The sequence below is a fragment of the Antennarius striatus genome, chromosome 8 (genome assembly GCF_040054535.1).
Source record: "Antennarius striatus isolate MH-2024 chromosome 8, ASM4005453v1, whole genome shotgun sequence".
NCBI classification, from domain to species: domain Eukaryota; kingdom Metazoa; phylum Chordata; class Actinopteri; order Lophiiformes; family Antennariidae; genus Antennarius; species Antennarius striatus.
The window spans coordinates 4,510,919-4,530,278 of record NC_090783.1 but is presented as its reverse complement, the minus strand read 5'-3'; the positions used below and the strand labels follow the sequence as shown (position 1 = coordinate 4,530,278).

The window sequence follows — 19,360 nt, the reverse complement described above, 5'->3', positions numbered from 1 at the left end:
AGTCTAATCCCCCTGATATGAGGAGCGCCCTGAGACCTGACAAAGCATTCCTCAGATAAAGACACGCGATCACAGAGATGCCGTGGAATTCCCCCCAGTTGGGGGTAAGCAGGCCGACTATGTTAGCGAGACAGAGAAACGAGAAATGTTTTTTTCAGTACATGAGAACCTTGACTTGACATCACCCCCTACGAGACTTTTCTCCCCCCCTTCCCTCACGCTCTCTCTTTCAGTCCCTACCACCCCTCACCCCCCTCCCTCTGCCGTTTGTGAACGTCTGAGAGTCGACTCTCCAAATGCAAACCAGACCGGTGGCCATCCTCTCTCACCTGGACCCGTCTGTGGCTTCAGAACACGGCTCTGCTTTTGAAGCCTCACTCCTAACTGTTCACCCCTGCACCTCCAGGGGTAATGCAAATTATACAGCTTTTATGCCCAAAAGAGGGGGGGGGGTGTATCGCTTTGAACATTAGACAGCGAGAGACGAGCAGCAGGAGAGATAAAAACGAAAGTCGTTAAATATCAGTGAGACGGTAAAAAGAAACAGCTTCCTGCCAGTTTGTTCTCTCTGTCTCTTCATCCCAGACTTGACTGCTGTTGTCCTTAAGACAGGTTTCTTTGTAAGACGGTTTGCTCGGGTGGAGCGCCTGCACTGACAACCAAAAGACAGAACAAAAAGCATAAGGGTGAAAGAGTTTGAAACCAAGATTCCTCGGTTCGAAAAAGGTATGTTACAAAATGTTTTCCGAGATTCACCTAAGTCTCCTCTGACAACACCGGGAGACGTCTTCAAGGTCTGACTCTGAAAAGACCCCTGCAGTTATGCTGAGATAAATAATCTAGAATTCCATGAGGCTTGAGATTTACCGGCATACACACACCATATGGGCTCTTGAGAAACTGATGAAGCTGTCAAGGACGCATCCATGTCAACACTGGAGCATTTTAGTTCAGATTCTTGCATTTCAAGGTAGAAAAATTGGGGTTTTTTCTGAATAGTATGGGTGTGTGTGTGTGTGTGTGTGTCATGCCATGTTTGAACCCGAGCACTCACCTATCAAATGAGCGGAACTGCAGCGAAGATTCTCTGGTCATGTCGCCTAAAAATGATGGCGGCAGCAGGCTTGGGTCCACCATGACATCTTCAGCCGGAGCGCTCACTAAGCTGCGCAGGATATCCTTCACATTCTTGCCCTTTGAATCAGCGGGCAGCGATGGTTTGACCTCAGATGACAGCGTAGACAAGGCCTCCGAGATGGCGTCCGGGCCGTGAGTCACGCCAGAGGACGACAGGTCAGCCTCGCTCGCGCCGCCTGAGGTGTGTTCATCGCCGATGCCGGAATCAAACCGCCGGAGAGAGACGCCATTCTCCACTTCTAGTCCTCCAGAATTGGCACCGCTATCTATAGATTGAAATAATAATCAAGAAATGTGTCTTTGAGACTTTTTAACACTCAAGAAAGTGAAAAATAACAAGACAAAAATTATCTTTCTCTTTAAATAGTTTAAGGCTGTGGGTTGTGATACTCTCATTTTCACCTAGGGCCACATCAGCATAGTGGCTGTCCTCTAAGGGCCAGATTTAACTTATAAATGTAGCTAGATGTAACTCAGTGTAATGTACAGTAAAATAAACGTATCTTTAATATACAATAACTCTGAAATTACTTATTCAAGTTACCATCATTACAGTTGCAGAAAAAAAAAGTTTGCTTGTTACTATGTTATAACAAAAATCCTTTTCATTTGTCGGGTTATGAAACCCACAGAATTCCATGAATCAAGAATCAAATTATTCAAGTGAATAAAGAAAAATACCATCAAACACGAGTTAGGACATTAACTTTGTTCAAAACGTTTTTGTCAAAGTTAAAAAAAAAAGGCTGAATTACTGCATTGTGGGAAAGGTAGTTTTTGTTTAAAGCACTTTTGACCTACTTATTTTTAGACACTCTGACCTTTTATGCTCTCACGGGCCACATAAAATGATGCGGTGGGCTGCATTTGGCCCCTGGGCCTTGAGTTTGACACATGTGGCTCTACAGATACTAAACACTAGTCAAATGAAGTACCTTGAGAAGGGATACGTTGTGGAAAGGAGTGACATGATGACAAGAGCTTGTGTTCTTCACAAGGCATTGAATTTAGGGGTCAAAACCTATTACTATTATGTTACAGTACGGCAACACGATCTTTCAACGCAGAGGTTATTTTCAGTGCGCGCTCCTCTTTCTGGTAGTTGTGTACCTGTGCTCCTGGTAGACTGTGATCGCTGAGGGCGTTTCTTGTCGTTGTGAGGCTCCAGGATGTCGCGGTACTTGGACACCATGAGGACAGAGATGAAGTAGACAACGGCAAGAGCCAGAAACTGAGCCTGCTTACTGTCCTCCTGAAAGAAAGAACACACACTAAACAATCCACGCCTGTTTGCGTGTGTGTGGGTTTCTTTTGTTTTTCAGCCTAGCAATTCTAATGTGTGTTGATGCTTGTTACAGGGATGTGTTTTCTGTCTGACTCACAATGTCTCTAAAGACGACAGCTCTGAGTCGGTTAATGTCCATGTCCTGAAGGAGCCGGTCCAAGTCTCTGACTGGAGACATTCCACCCGTCACTGCATCAACCGGACTCTGCATGCATGCGTGAAATTCAAACCATTACGACATGAATTGCATTGCGCTGTATTGCCAAGTGATGTGCAAAAAGCACATGTATTGTCATACAAATCAGGATTCTTATTAATCTATGTACACTCCATGGAGAAGGGTAAGGTTTCACAGCTTGGGGAAGACATCCATCCTGGGATCACATCCTTAACCTAATGGCTTTTCTATGGAGCTGCTGCATTATAAATGAGCTTTAACACCCGGTTCAGGGAAGAATAACACAACTTTACTGGAAGACACTGTATCGAATCAAAGGTGCAATGACAAAAGGCCTTGGCTTGTGTCACAAATAGCAACCAGTGTGGTAATGTAATAAGATATGAGTTAATGCAATAACAGTTGGCTGCCGCTGGCGAACAGGACAAAGGACAAAGCAGAGGAGGGGAATAAAGCAACGGAAGGATTTTCATGTGTGGAAAAAAGGTGACCTGTACAAAATAAAAGACCAAAGGAAGCCTGTAAAATGATAATAAAAGTGAGATGATTTGAGTTACTTGCCTGTGCAGATGTAGACTTGGATGCTCCAAGCGCAGAGCTGCTGGATGAGCCTTCTGTAACATGCCTAAATTGGGCTTGCTGACACTCCAGACAATTTCTCACTGCCATAGCACACACTGGGAAGAGATTTAAAAAGGGCTATTATGTGACATCATGTAAATAAAGTCATTTACAGAGAAATATGCACAATCATTACACAAGTTTTTAGACAGATACGCCAAGAAAAGACGAGAAATGTAGATCGTAAAATAAAAAAACAACAGGAACGACTAAAAAAGACAAAAGCAAAGGAGAAAAAGTGGGGCCGTGACAAGGTCAGGGTTCTGGCCAACTCTGGCAGCATCGTTCACTCTTCCCTGCTCCACCTCTCCTCCCAAGGTAATAGTGCAAGGGTGTGCTCTTGAATCACATCCACTGTGAGCCGCTCCCATAACAAATGACACCGCAGGGCGAGTACATGCTGAGTGGGCAGGAACGGACATCCTTTGTCACAAAAAAAAAAAAAATCTCGGGATCCAACGACTTTCGGCACATTCAAAACTGGCGCTTACAATTTATAATGCAATATGCAGTTTGGCCCCTCGGTTGGAGACCCTCCCAACCCCCACTGCTCTGTACTTGACAACTGACAAATGTTAACTCTGAGCCATTTAGATTACGAAGAAGGGAATTATTCCGTCTGGAAATGGGCTCGCTTTTTCCATTAGGACTACTCGTTCATACGGCCGTTTATAAAAAAAAAAAAAAAAAAGAGGGGCCAGGAGGGGTGGGGATGCTAAAACCTTGTTACAGTCTTACAAAATCAGATTAGGTGCCAGCAATGGGGAGCACATACCTCATCAAATATTCATTTCATAACGGCTGCTTTCTAAAACTGGACCTGTGGTTCAGCGGTATCGCTACCAGAACCCCAAATGCAGCAGAGCGAGATGGATAATATCTGAGCAAAGTGCTCTTTGTGTGACAAGTCTTCTTTTTTTTTTTTTTTTTTGGTAACCTTCATGCTAATGAGAGTCTAAAAGCTGAATCCAACACCGGCATTTGTAACACTACAGATACATTATAATACATGCACACACATATAATTAAGTCTCCATAAAAAGTATTTCACCACTTGCAATCTGAGCGTGTATACAATCTGTATTTCCTGAAAAGACACGCAACATAAAATGAATAATGTAAGAATTTCACGATCTTTTATTCAGCTGGAGCGGGACTTGGCTTTTGATGCTGTCAGAGGAGACTGTAATAGCCTGGAACAGAAGGCAGAAAAAGGCCTCGGGCTACGCTGCAGTACAGTACAGCCAAGGCCATTATGGAGAACTCACTATATCATGATAGCAGCCATTTTAGAGTGTTGCCATGCAGTGGGGGTTATAATAACAAGATAAGAGAGAGCTGATATGAGCAGAGTGAAAAAGGCGAGGGATAGAAAGCAGCAGCAGGAGATGGAGAGGAAAACGGCAAGGGGAAAAAAGAGAATACAGAAGGGAGGGTCACAAAGGAGCCGTGAGTGAGGCTAACACAAGAGGCTACCACCGGATGATATGAGGGGGAACAGTCCACAACAGAGGGATCGGTAAAAAAGGCAGCTTAAAAAAAAAAACAAGCTCGAAAGACATAAATATGGGACACCAAATGTGACATTAAAAACAACTTGGCAGATTTAGGAATAAGAAATCTGCGGAAAACAAGGGGTAAAACGTGACGACACGTACCGAGACGGAGACACTGTCGCAGGACGCCCCCGCTTGACATGTTTTTCTCAGCTTCCAGCTCAGTGAAGTTGAGGGAGCTGGCGAAGATCAGAACGTCCACAAGGTTGATGAGGCGCTGCAAGAACGTGACTGAAGCCTCCACTGTCAAACCTTGGGAGGGTTCGATGTTCTCCAGTTCGTGCTGGCAGGGAAAGAGAAATTCACACAGATGTTAATGATGAATAATCTAAACTCCCTTTTAGTTTTTATGTTAATTAAATAACCCGTCAATAAGTAAAATGTCATGTAATTTCATGTGGCAGCAATGGTGAAAAAAACAGTGGAGAATTTTATTTCCAGTTTGAAATCATGGTCACATGTCACACACAACTAAATATAATTGGTTTCTAATAGAAACAAGCATCAACCTGTTTCTCAGACAGGCCTGGAAGATAAGACAGCACAAAATCAAAACTAACAATGTTAGGAAGCAGTTGACTGTAGTCTAATACGATTGGGAAAGGTCAATGTGGATGAATAACCAGAGCCATCCCTTATATACACACACACACACACACACACACACACACACACACACACACACACACACACAAATGGAAGCCTCAGTTAAGTCACTAAACACAAACATACAACGGGAAACTCACAGAGGATGAGGTGGCGGCAGAGAGCAGAGGTAAAATGCCTCCACACGCCATGATGAGGTTGTCCACCACCTGGGAGATGAGGTGTATGCTGTTGTGGACGAACACGACGTTCTCACTGCTGTTCACAAAGTCCAAGATTGTCTTGGTGGAGTGACTGAGAGGCAGAGAATGAAGAACAACATTTGTGTGTTAAAGCACCAAAGCAGGAAACCATCAGGATTGATGTCATCCAGAGACCAACTCTCGTTTTGAGATAGGTAGAGTAAGTTTGAGGCTTCAAAAAATGCTTTATATCAACAAGCAAAAATCTAGAATACAATCATTAATGGAAAGATTTGTGCAGGACTCTGAGCAGGTGAAAGGAGGAAGAGAAAGTGTGTGAAATGATTTCTTCTGTCTGCTCCTCAGAGGATTGGAAGCCAATAAACTCAATCAATTACAAAAATAACGGTTAGCCCCAGCATTATCTAAAGTCAGAAACAGCTGACTGGAGCCCACCTCCTCCACATCTGGATGTCTGTCTCAATAGAGAAGAGCAGATCAGTGAGGAGACGTTGGTGCATGTGTGACCAGCGGAACTCTGGGATACGAAACATGGTGGAACGAGGGGCCGAAGTGCTGCTGTCTCTCTTCTGATCAGAGGGCCCCCCTGCTGCTGCTGCTGCTTGGGATGTTTCCTATAAAAGACACACCAAGAATATGCAGTTAGCTTCAACATAAAGTTTTACAACTGAAACTCATCAAATTCTATAAACGGAATTCTGTGAAAGATTAAAAGAAAGAGGAGACAGGAAAAGAAAAGGGTGCATACTGTTGCAGAAGCGCCCTTCAATTCCAGTCTGTCGGTATCTAAGGCCACATTGGACACGTCCAGTTTGGCTATTTTTATCTCTTTGGTCTTGTCTGCAGTGCTGCCGTCTGAGGGACTGGACAGGTTCTCCTCTTCTGTGGTGGTGGTGGTCTCTGAAGCTGCTCCTGGAACCTCCTGGGGTGTATCTGACGGCTGCTGGTCTGCAGGTGTCAGCGACTGTTCGTCGCTGACATTTTCTTTGGGCGGTTCTGTCACACTTTGTTCAGGAGTCAGACTGTCCGCCTCCTGTTTCCCTTCACTTTCACTCTCCTCAGTTATTTGTTGTACTTTTACTTCTTCCAATCCTTCTTTTGCTTCATCTACTTTGTCTTCAAGTCCTTCCTGAACATTTAGCTCACCTTCATCATCTTTATTTTTATCTTCTCCCGTTTTAACCGCACCTGCTTCTTCTCCAGCCGCAGCAGAAAAGTAAGAGGACTCTCGGCTATCGTCGCCGTCACTAGGGTGAATCAGGTCGCTAACAGACGAAACGTCCACCAGGTCTTCGTTGAAGACGGAGGCCCCGCCCACCAAACTATTGTCCAGACCGGCTGCAGTCTCAGGGGACATTTGGCCCCGAGTCTTATCTTCTTGTTCTGACACCCCTGGCAGTTCTGAACCCGCTTCATTCAAAGAGTCATCCGTCATGGAATTCGATGATTCATCTTTCTTTGCTTCGCTCTCTGGTCTTTCATCATCCGTTACAGATATTGCAGTATCATCACTCACAGGTGTTGTACTAGAGTCTCCCATCACTTCCGCTGTTTCTCTGGGTTCATCCTCAACCTGTTCACTTATTGATCCCTGTAGATTATCAGCGTGCTCTTCATTGGAAGCCTCGATCGATGGTTTCTGGTCGTTGGTCTCTTTGGTCTGGTCCTCCTCGTCGCTTTTAGGAATCACAGCAGCTTCAGTCACTTTTTCCTCACTTGAGACATCCAACTTCTGCTCTTCTTCTTCGACCCCGGCCAGGATGTTGGCCACGGTGATGGATGCCGCTCCGCTTTCATCAGCAGCCTCCAGTGGGCCGGAGGTGACGGTTGAACTAGATGCAGAGTCAGGAGTCTTCTGGGCCAGCTTGTCAACCGTGAGCTCGATGACAGTGGAAGGGGCCGTCTCCTCAACGGGTGTCCCGTTGACGCTTTGCGTGGTCTTGGAGCTTTGGCTGACGCCAGAGATGGTTCGGATTGTGCTTAGGGAGCTCGATGACTCCTGGTTCTGGTACTGACGGAACATACGGGACAGGTTCTGTTTGTGCTGCTCAAAGGTAACCTATAGGGAAGGAGAAAACAAAACACTTCATGAGGAATATGTAAAAAAAATCTATCCACTGTCACTACACTGTCCCACCTCGTAGAATAATAATTACCCATCTCTCTGTCCATCACATCAAGGCCTAAACATCCCGTGTAACTACGACATTCTCAAAATGCTCTTTTGTTGTGATTATATTTACCCTCTGGGACCATTTGTGTCTAATTCTTCCATATTTATTAAAACTTTGTTTTCCTCTTATATGCAGCTGCTCACAGCCTATTAACCTCAGTCAGTCTTCTTACATCTGATATGGGTCGACTAGACTGCTAGTCTATAATGACAATGGTCTGCAGTGGCATTTGACGAAGAGCCTATCCATGTAAACAGTCATAGATTAGCCGTAGATACTACTTGTGTGTGTCTGCTAGCTGTGCTGAGTGCGTGTCCAGCATTGGCAAATCCTCCCACGCCTAATTTAAGACCCGGCATTAATCACTGGGCTTGGAGGACAGAAAGTCAAAGATGGCTTGGTGGTAGAGGGGGGGGGGGACCAGACCCACTTTTCTGCTTTTTCACCTGAGGCTATTTGGACAGAAAGAGGCAGAGGGAAAGAAACAAAAGACAACGAGACAAGCAGGAAATCAAATGAGAAAATTTAAGATATTGCGAAGGAGGAAGACAAAGAAAGTGAGTCATCGAAAGTAGAGGAAAAGAAAGAAGCTGATTATTTGAAATTAATTAGGCATTATTGTTCTAAATTAGCCGGCTACACGGGTGCTCATTAATCTTCTGTAGTGGGGGAACAGTGATTGGTAATCCATAGCTGTTCTGGGTGCACAGCCTGTTTCTAAATGTGCTCACAGTCCGTCTCTTTCTCTCTTCCTCCCTTTTTTCCCTGTGATCACACAGCAAGACCTTCTACCCCATTACTTTGAGCTTAATTTGACATTTAGCATTTTTAGCAATTAAAAGGCTGCATTCGGAGCAAACCACTATGGAAATTATGCAGCGGAGCGGCGCAGAACATTACGTCATCGATCCAGGATGCAGTTTGTACATTAAGATGATATATGCCGGCCTTAAATGGAGCCCTGTAACAGATCCAGTTACCATTAGACAGAGGTAGTATATGTCTCTGTGGTTTTTAAAAGAGCGTTTAGTCTTGCTACAATATATAGAAACTGCTTTGGGTGGCTAAAACATCAGCCCTGATCTAATCTAATTTCATTCTACTCCATGACTCGGCCTGGCCTCAGTGGGGTATGGAAAAATGTTATGGTAATGTACAAAAACACGGTGGGCTTCTCTAATGTGACAGGTAACATGGTATTAGCTGAAAGCGGCGCAGCCAGATCATACTAAAGACTTGAAAGGTTGCAGAAGGGGATACACCAGCATAAACAAAAAGATATTGGAATACTACAGCGGCACATTTCTACAGTTTCAGTTGTAACAAAATTAAATAGATTTCAGGTTTTGTTATTAGAAATAATAAAAATCTTCTTTCCTGCGGTCAAACATTACTTAAAAATTTTAAAATATAAAGCTTTGGGGCGCTTCCACTGGTTGTCTGTGCTGTATAACTGATCTGGAATAAGCAGAGACCCCACACCACAGAGCGTTAGCTGAGGGTCAGAGTGGCATCACACTGAACTTGAGAGACCTCCGCTGAAGGAGGCTGGGAGTCACCATTTAGATAAATAGATAGAGACCAACCACAAAACAAAAGGGGGAAACGGGGAGGGCAGCATGGCTTTAATCCGATTAGCTAAATGCAGTTCCTCCTCCAAAATCAATGTCATCTGCTGCTGCTGTGCCGGCTGTGTGGTTCCACCGCCGTTCACGTTATCTCCCTTTCTCACTTCTTACAAAAACACTTCCCTCTCCTCTCCAGCCAGCTGACGTTGTATTACGAATGCAGTTTTTACTCCTAATTTCTATGACAAACTTAAACAAGGATCCCTGAGCGTAGAGTTTTTCAGCCACCCTTTAAAGTTCCAGCGGTTTCCTTCTGCCGCTCAGTTCGCATTGAAATTTGAGATTTAAATATTTGAAATATTGAAAAAAGATTGAAAAAAGATATTAGAAGTACAAGAGAAATAATCAAATGCACATGAGTACTGGAAACCGTATCTGCTGGATCGACAGGAGTTGATGCACAGCTATTATCCAGCATTGGCTTTTCTTTTCTCTCTCCTCCATTGTCCACTTGTCAATATATCTCTCCTAAACGCTTTGCCAACATGCACAGCTTGACTCTTGTGTAACGTCTCAACTATCCTGATGGTAAAAGCTGCATGGCCAAATTATTCTACAATCATTTTAAAAGAGGGTGACCTTAAGATAAATTTGTTCAAATATATTCAACTTAAAAAGTGTCATTGCAAAATAATGACATAATGTACATAATACTTTATCAAAAAACAAAAAAAGATCTGTCGGCTCATTTTTTTTCTCACATTTATTATTGTGATAAAACATCTGACACGTGTAATGAAGTTAGCCGACAGAGGAAGTCTGAAGGACGGAGGGACCTTCACGCTCCAATCATTCGCTTTTCAAGATCTTGTTCTCAAACTGATTTGTGTGCCGAGATGGACGAGGGGCACCTTGGGTGGGTGTGTGGGCCGAGGGTGGGAGGGCTGTAGTGTCAGCGTGCCCACCTGCAGGAACATCTGTCTGTTCACAGAGGCAGATACACATACTGTTTAATGACTGACAAGGATTCACACATAGAAGTACACACACACGCACACGCGCACACACACACACACACACACACACACACACACACACACACACAGAGAGAGAGAGAGAAAGAGGACAAGCTCACTTCATTATGTTTTATTCTTATATTTTAGCTTCTCTATGAATTAGAACCAGATTATATTATAACTATAACCAAAATGGGTGTATTTCATGTATCTTATCATCCTATGGAGAGGATACTTAAGAGTTGACTAGGATTTAGTTCATTTTACCTCAGTGAAGTATCATCATAACAAAATAAAAGTCTCTTTAGTCTGTCAAAAAAAAACAAGCATAAAATACTCAAAATCCTCGCCTAGGGCTTGTTGTTCCAATTGTATAAAACCAACTTGAAGTTTTAAGACTACATGATGTGGAATTAAGTTGTGTCTGCACATTGTACTTGCTGCAAAATAAACAACTGAGAAACAGTTTTATGTTAAAATCAATTCAAAAACATAAAAAGCTTAAAACTCCCAAAAAGGGACCTCTCCCCCCGCACGGATGAGATGTAGACATATAATTTAGCAAAAAAATATTGAAATTTTTTAAGAAATCAACTTTATTATGCTCACTGACTGCACCTAAATCTAACATCTTACCATGGAATTAACAAACAAAAAAAGTTCCAAACAATAAAAGTCCCTAAAACAGCTAAATGCACCACCTCACTGCTGTTGAAGGTTGTGGTGAATAATATTTATTACTATTTCAAACTTGCAACCACAGAAACAAAAAAATAAAACAACAAAAATCCCCAAATAGTAAAACACACCAGTCACAGCTTGGTTGTGTCGAAAATGCTGTGGAAAAAAATGACTGAGCTGTTGAGAATGTGTTTTTACTTGAACAATGTGAACACATGCATTCAGCATGAGGTATTTTATCTCTACACATGGCAAACACACAACTTTACCATGGCTGACACGATCCCAAGCATAAAGACTGTGCAGAAGGGACATGTGCACATATGTATTTGTGAATGCATATATGCTGATGAAGAGGCTCCCGGTGGGCTGGTTATATTTATGAGGCCTTGTTTCTCTGATTGTTCTCGCACAATCCCAATGAATATTCAATGTGCTTGGAAAGAAGGGTTTCCTGGAGCCCAAGAGAAAAGGAGGGCAAAGTCAAAATATGCCTAGTAACTCACGTTGATACACACACACACACACACACACACACACACACACATCCACACACACTGCCTGCAGCAGTGGGAGGAGAGAGCAACAGTGACAAACAGCTCTGGTGCTACAAAGGTGGCAGGAAATCTATCAAACGGGACAATAAAATTGCAATTGAGTTTCTTTAGCTTTTTTTATAGCAGATGCATGTATCTTGGTGGCTAGCACCCGCTGCATTACCACAGGCGGGGGGGGGGCTGCGCTGTATCTTACATCTCGCAAGCCCGTTGGTTTATTCACAAACACTGTATGTGAGAAATTCTACTGTTAGATGAGTGGAGGAAATCGCAAGCTGGGTCTTCTATAAATAAAGGGGAAAAAAGGTTATAAAGGCCTGTTGGGTGTAAAAAAAAATCTTTCTGCAAAACAGCTAATCTCTAATTCTTCGTTACGTTTTCAACACAACACGGGTCATCTGAAATGACGAATAAAAAATCTACTAGAAGGGATAACATCTACGTATATACATTCTCAATTTTAGCAATGGATAACAGTAATTTTTCGATTAAACAGAAATATTTCAAAACAAAGGCATCAATAAATTTTGATTCAGGTATGTGTGTGCGTTGAAAGGGACTAACACTGGATATGTAATGACAAGACAAAAGTATGCAGTCTTCTACTGATGTGTAATATTTCCAGGATCATGTTTGACTGAACCACAATGTTCCCTCTTTGTTGTTAGCAAATGCAATAAATATCTTTAGACCTCAATCTGAAAGTTATATTTTCAGGTACTTTTACAGTAGGTGTGGAGAAGCAAAGGTCGAGAGGTGCAGAATCCAGAGCATTAAGCATTCAAAGAAACACACATCCTGCTAACTGCTGCTTTCATACTGATAATGTGGGAGGCAGTCTGATTGTGCCCCCTACTGGCCAGTCAGAGCAGCTCCAAGCTACTGTGAGGCATCTCATATCACAAGCACTTCTTTAACTCAGCCTTCAATCTGCCAGTCTTTACCTCCCTCCCCCCAACCACAATCTGACACCAACCTCAATTACTTCACTGCATTGGAACAGAGTAGCGTAATATGATATAAACAGTGAATTTCTAAAGCAGTATTTTGAATTCGGCTTTTGGAAATAAGAAGTGCCAGGAGTTTATTTTTATCTGCGCGATGTGAAAGAAAAAGACTGCAAGTAAATTAAGAGTGGAAGGGCTGCTGGAGCCGTTCCCATAGGTTAACTGGGACTAGCTTTTAAATTATTATCACTCTGCTGCTTCCATTGCTTAATCTGATGGGCACTGAGAGGCAAAGTTCACTTTCTATGCTAGCCGACAATGTGACTTAGAGGGTAATGCTTTCTAATTTTTCATTTGATGAACAGCATTATGTCAGATTCAAGCTAAACATATGGGTGACAGAGCTGATGGCTTTGACTGAAAACTGCTGTCTGTTGGCTGGAATCGAATGAAAAAGGAGGATTACGGTGCTGGATGTTTAGACTGGCAATACTGAAGCAAGATGTGGACGTGTGTGCGCAAGTGTGTCTTTATGTTCTTGTTTTTCCTACAGAGAGATATAGAGTGTGTGAGGTAAAACAAAGCAAAACAGAAATGTGGCATGAAAAACTAAAAGAGAAACAGATGAGGGGGAGAAAATCCACAGAGAAAGATAAACAAAGATGTGTCTAATATGTGTGTGTGTGTGGGTTGTTGTTTTTTTGCTGTGCATGCATATAATGAATGCTCTGACCTTTGAGTGAGTGATGGACAGGGTGTCCACCCAGACGCGCCAGCCGCCCCACTCGTATTTGATGGCGTGATAGAGGAGGATGCGGAAGATGGTGTACACCATCTCTGTGATTTTCTGCTCCTCGTTGTTTCGGGGGTTGATGAAGCACAGAGAGAGCATCCATTCCTGCCACACCGAGCACTGCAGCAAGCTCCTAGGATAAAAACAAAGTACAGAGCCATGTAGCGTTGAATGCTAACCCCGCTGCTGGGTTATTCAGGGCAGGACCGGTCCACGCTGAATCCTTACCTACGGTTCTCTCGGCTGTTGTTGAACAGCTTGATCATGTCGGACAAGAAGATCCTACGCACCTCCATGCTCTCCTGGGATGGGGGAGAATTCTTCAGCAGAGCAGCTATTACCCTCAAAATTTCTGGAAATAAATCGAAACATGTATTTAAGACTGGGGGAAGAGTATTGAAATATAAATATACTGCGGCACATTGGGTTTTTATTTTCTTTTATTTACGAAGAGAATGTTTGGATTAGATTAAGCATTCGGCTTTCAAATGGAAACAGAAGGAGAAAAAGCACAAATCAACAGCTAAATCGTCCATTGGTCTCAACATGTGCAAATCATTGTGTCACAAACTGTCTGAACACACCTGAAAATCTGTGCCTGTGGTAAGAAAAGCAGAAGAAGAAAAAGAAAGTAGAGGCCATTGATCTTTATCACACTGTAATGGTTTTGGTATTGTTTCATACGCGGGGCCGGGCCCTTGTGGAAGGCTTGGCTTCAGTTAAACCAAAGAGACTGAGTGTTTAGATGAATTATCTAGACAATGTCAGTGTCCATTTGCTTTGAGTAGAGAGACTGCGGGGCTTGGATTTCACTTGTCTCTTCAGACCTTGGCGCTAACCGATGCCCCCTTGCCCCAGCAGACGGTTGTGTTGTTCCTACGCCTTAGTCACTCAAATTATGAGTCGCTGAACCTTCACCGCCAGAAAATTACCCCAGCATGTACCGGGAATGAGGATGGAGGGATGGCGTATTCCCTTCTTTTTTCCATCTGCTCTTGGTTGCTTTCCCTTGAGTTAATTTGAGGGAAACAGTACTTCCTTGGTTTGTTTGATTGGCTCTGACGTTACTAAAGACTGCAATCAGGGGGCCATTTTGGGAGTTTGTCACAGATTAAATCAAGAGAATGCACGGCAAAGGAGAAACAGACCACCTCTCTACGGTCCACAGAATGTGCTCACATGTACAAACACATACAAGGTTTCTATGATGTATACTGGTCGTCTAGGATGGTTGGGTAGGAGAGTTTTAACACAACAACGAGACCTTGTCAGATTAAGGCTGGTTGGAAGTAAACCTTGGTGGTGATTACACCGAGTGTTTGGATTTCAAACTAATTAAAACCGTTTTGCAAGTGTGCAACATGAAGATGCACGTATGTTTGGAAGCACCAGCATAAATGAGGAACAGACTTTTTCTTTTTCTTTTTTGCTGAAATGAATAAATACGATTTCAGCACATAAAAAAGATTTTGCGAGCTGACATGAAATAGGAAGTAAGTTACGGCCCAGAAAGATGAGATGGGAGCGCTGATCAAAGCCAGGGGTCCCTTTTACTGCTTGTTACATGGCTGCATGTAAAAAGTAAGCGTGCACTTTGAACTAGCAAGAGCGTGAAATATATATCTAATATATAATGTAATATACAGGATATATCAAACAAATATTTCATACATGTGTGTATGTGTGTGTAGTAATACAGTACAGTTAATTATGCACATAATGCTTGCATTTAAATATACTTGTTCCATGTGAAGTCATTAAAGCTTTAATAATAATAAATCATTCATAAATTATATATTTTAAATTTTATTTAGATATATAGTGTGAAATAGTATAAACAGCAATATTTAATATTTAGTTCATAAAGTATATTTAATAAAATTTTCACAAATGCAACAATGCACTTACTTAAAAGCAGTTTAAAACAAAACCTTATTTATTAAATACACATGCAAACATGACACCTTTTACACAGTAACTCCAAATACACTTTAATTACATTTATTATTTTTTTTACATGCAAATCAATCCAAAATATGATACAGGCTTCCAATAAAACCGGCAGATGTGTGTGCATTTGTCACACGAAGCATTTGCGTCGTCCTCATGCGAGGTTTATATCTGACGTTCAGTTGCATGAAAAAAAATACCCACTGGATGCAAAATTTATGTTGTTCATTTGTTTGACTGTATATAGTGATCGCATGGCTCCTCGGAGAATTCTGCTCCGAGAGCAGTGTGGAGCAATAGGTATGTATAGAGGGTGTGCTACAGGAGATGATTTAGGAGAGCGGTGTGGCACAGGGGAGGCACTTACGTGGGTTGAGAATCTTCACAGTGGAGTCGGGGTCCGGATGCTGTTTATGGATCACTTGAGTGCAGATCTGCTCTGTGAGAAGCTACCAGTGGGAGAGAAAGTGGATTCAAGTCATAAATATCTGCACCGGTCTGAACAATAACAGAGAAACAAACCACACTATGGATATACAAAGCTGTGTATATGTTTCACCATCATGTCTTATATGGATGGTTGAATAATGAATAAGTCAATTTTCTAAAGGAGGTCAACCATAAAATTTATTGTTAAAATCATTAAATTGTCATATTGATTCCTAAAGAAAAAATGAATTTTACACAATATTATAATATTCAGGTAATTGTGGCCGTGTGTTACTGAATACATGAAAACGTTCAGAAGACTGACCTCAAAGAGCACATTGTAGGTTGTCATGGTGAACTGACTAGAGTGGAGCATCAGGCGTTCAGTGAGCAGGGAGAAGAGGCCGTGACTCATCATGACCTCCGATTTCCTCCTGATCAGGATATTAGGAGGACAAATGTCAGTCAGTAAACATCAGTAGAGTCAGACCTCCGAGTTGTGAGGAGGCTATGCTGTCTCGCCTTTTAACTAAAATAAAATACACATTGAAATACAGTCATTTAAATTAGAAAGGTAAGACTGAAAATATTGTGATTGCGCCATTAAAATGTATTTCTGTCAGTATGAGGAGTAAATACAGAATCAAAAGTAAACATGTTACCTTTTCCTTTAAGTTATCATTACTATGAGAACTGGAGGCTTTTATGTAGAATTTTACATTTTTTAAATGGAGTAAAATATAGAGACACTGTCCAAGTAACTCTTCTATCTTGAAATAAAGTTTCAAACTTTCAGCTTCGTGACCGGACTTACTTTGGTGGCATGTGTTTCAAAAAGTAACCCATTACTTTGAGTGCCTGCACCCGTATCACTTCATGCTTTGAGGCCAACAGCTTGTAGATCACACTGAAAAAAGAATATACAAAATGTTTTTAAAAAGTTCCTGTAACATTAATTTCAAATTCAGCAGTACAGCATTTGTAATGATCAGGTCCGGCAGTGAGAACAAAAACCAGAGGAGCGAGAATATAGCTACAAACTAACAAACTATTCACATGTAATTAAAAACGGTGATGATTACCGGATGCCGTTGCGCTGGTCGAAGGCCTGGACAATGGAACCAGGGTGTTCCGACATCAGAGCCACCAGCAATTGCAGAACATCCATCAGGTTATCATCCTGTGGGGCAGAGAGGACGGGAGTTAGGACTATTGTCAAGGCGAAAAAAGTGCTGCAACTCATAAAGGGGATGTTTTAAATTACTCAAAAGTGTAAATATGTTTGTCACTCATTGTGTTATTCATAGGATGTTTATAAGTGGCAGCAGCAGCCGTTAACAACAGACGAAAAGGCAGTAAAAAGTCAGCAGAAATAATGGAATTCACGACAAAGTGTCTGCATATATATGTGTTTCATTAAATCAAGGGCTGCTGCAAATCAGTTGCTTTTCAAAGGCAATGATGTAATCGTACAATATTCTTACGAGGTTCACCGCATCACTGACTGATCTGATGGATTCAGATGTTACGCATCACTTCATTGTAAATAAAAACATTTCTATCTGGGCCTCCAACTGACAGCTTTGGAAAAATAACAAGGAGAAACGACGCTGCTGTTTGGCTACAGGAATTGTTCCTGTTCTGCATTTCTGTTGAGGAGGGGAGACAAATTGCAGTACTGTTGCATTATGGTGCCATCTGGTGGCGAGGCCTCAGCTGTATAGTGCTGCAGGTGTGTGTGCACAAATTCCTACCTCATGCATAGTCAGGAGGTAGTTGAGGATACTCTGTAGCTCGTCGTCCTTCACGCCATGATCCTAGAATACAACAGCAAGGATCATGTCCCGACAAAAACTCAAATCAGAACACGTAGATCAGTCACACCATCGTTACATTTTCTGTAAGCTAATGAAACTAAGCCCAAATATGATGCGTTATTAATGCTGTATTTTGGGGTGCATTCAATTCTTATAATTCCACGTAATGGGAATATGATTACTACAATGGGATGAAAAACCAGTGTTCGTTTCAGTTCAAGATGAGGGCATGATGCATCATCACCCCTGATGGTCTGATTTAGTTCACCCTATACAATAAAAATTATCAAAGCAAGCACAAGCAACGTATTTTATTTGCATTTAGAGACCTTCTAGTCTATCTTTGCTGGAAATGTGGACTTGTTGGCTATGACATCACTAACTCACCTTCATTATGAGCTGCTTGACAAACAGCAATAGAAAGGTTCGCAAAGCAAAGATATCCCTCTCATTCGGCCGTGGACCATCTAAAAAAAAACAACCAGTGGGAGGATAAAATGAGACGGGACACGATGATCAAATCAGTCAGTGTTAGCGCTTCAGCTGAGTTATGACTTCACAGGAGGAATGAGGGTTTTTCTGTGTGCATACATCAGTGTTCCACTACTCCATTCTAACAGTATTCTCTCACCCAGGCCTTTGGGTACGACTCCACTGCGATCCTGGGGGTTGATAACCCAGTAGTAGTACTTCAGTGTGTGCATGACCTGAAGCACTGTGCCCACCCTTCGAATGGTGTTGTAGATGGTTACTGTGCTGATGAACTCTGTCGACAGGTATGTGTACAGTGTCAGCTGAACCTGTAAAAGATGAGGCACATTTATGTCAAAACACACACACAAACACATTGTTTGGTTTAAGTGGAATGACTTAAGCATGTTTTAACTAAAGCCTCTACGCCTTTAAGCGTTAAGGGCCAGCTATTCCTAACAGCAGTTACTGAGTAACGTTTGGAGAGATAACCTTGAACTCTGCTCTGAACTACTAAACAATGGAAATAAATAAATCAGGAAAGGCCATAAGGGCAAGGGAGGATAAATATGACTGTGTGTATCTACATAGTTACCCTCATATCTATATTGTAGTGCAAAAGACTGTGCCACTGTGAATATTTTCATTCACGTTACCTTGGCAGGGGCATGGATCCAGATGGCAGGGTTAAACAGAATGTGGTCACACAGCTGCTTGAGCAGCAAGATGCCATTCGGCAAGTTGCTAAGGTATCTGGAAAAGGCCAGCACAATATCCAGGACGGGCCGCGTCACGTGCACCTTTGAAGACTGGGCAGGGAATCAGAGAGTAACACAATGGGAGGTGATGGAGGGTGGAGGGGGGGGGGGGATAATATGCCAGTGGTGAACAGGGTACAACATAGAAAGGGGAGGGAAAGGACACAAGCAGAGAAAGATGAGGAGGAGCTCCTCTTCTGTCTAACAAGCACACAAGCCAGCTGTGACCTCCAAAACAAAACTGAGGGACGACACAGTCTGTCTCACATGTGTCGGCGTGTGCCCGTCTTAATGTGTTTGTGCTGTTAAGGGAGTCAGCCTCATTAAGGCGCCAGGTTCATTATGTGCAGCCGCTCCTCTGTTTGCCTCACCTTCTCCAAACTGTAGCCGATGACGAGGAAGCCTTTGCAGGCCAGGACCTGCTCTTGCATAGCCACCGAGTTCCTCAAGAGCTCCATAACGAACGACAGCAAAGTGCAGCTGACAGACAGAAAGCAACAAAGAGAGGGAGGGAAGCGAGTTAGACAGTGACAATAATCTGTGTAAGCTGCTGACAAAGCCCTGACTTTACAGAGCGCCTCCTGCATGAGATGTGATTGAATGAGGGTGTCGT

The 19,360-nt window shown here is 42.6% G+C and overlaps 1 protein-coding gene across 4 annotated transcripts in view; it reads right to left on the bottom strand.

Annotated features, from left to right (window-relative positions):
• The window catches only part of lrba (LPS-responsive vesicle trafficking, beach and anchor containing), a 150,113-nt gene that overhangs the window by 109,377 nt on the left and 21,376 nt on the right, over positions 1 to 19,360 (bottom strand). For 3 of the 4 annotated variants that reach the window (XM_068320696.1, XM_068320700.1, XM_068320699.1), the window contains exons 11-29: positions 19,119 to 19,227; positions 18,646 to 18,798; positions 18,150 to 18,318; positions 17,906 to 17,985; positions 17,456 to 17,518; positions 16,784 to 16,881; positions 16,516 to 16,608; positions 16,027 to 16,135; positions 15,640 to 15,721; positions 13,551 to 13,674; positions 13,263 to 13,455; positions 6,335 to 7,645; positions 6,022 to 6,200; positions 5,524 to 5,677; positions 4,880 to 5,060; positions 3,162 to 3,277; positions 2,520 to 2,627; positions 2,248 to 2,389; positions 1,055 to 1,403 (exon numbers count right to left, since the gene is read on the bottom strand). In XM_068320696.1, coding sequence (XP_068176797.1) covers positions 1,055 to 1,403; positions 2,248 to 2,389; positions 2,520 to 2,627; positions 3,162 to 3,277; positions 4,880 to 5,060; positions 5,524 to 5,677; positions 6,022 to 6,200; positions 6,335 to 7,645; positions 13,263 to 13,455; positions 13,551 to 13,674; positions 15,640 to 15,721; positions 16,027 to 16,135; positions 16,516 to 16,608; positions 16,784 to 16,881; positions 17,456 to 17,518; positions 17,906 to 17,985; positions 18,150 to 18,318; positions 18,646 to 18,798; positions 19,119 to 19,227 — 3,813 coding nt within the window. The remainder of the gene's footprint in view (positions 1 to 1,054; positions 1,404 to 2,247; positions 2,390 to 2,519; positions 2,628 to 3,161; positions 3,278 to 4,879; positions 5,061 to 5,523; positions 5,678 to 6,021; positions 6,201 to 6,334; positions 7,646 to 13,262; positions 13,456 to 13,550; positions 13,675 to 15,639; positions 15,722 to 16,026; positions 16,136 to 16,515; positions 16,609 to 16,783; positions 16,882 to 17,455; positions 17,519 to 17,905; positions 17,986 to 18,149; positions 18,319 to 18,645; positions 18,799 to 19,118; positions 19,228 to 19,360) is intronic. The other variant, XM_068320697.1, reaches the window with a different exon arrangement.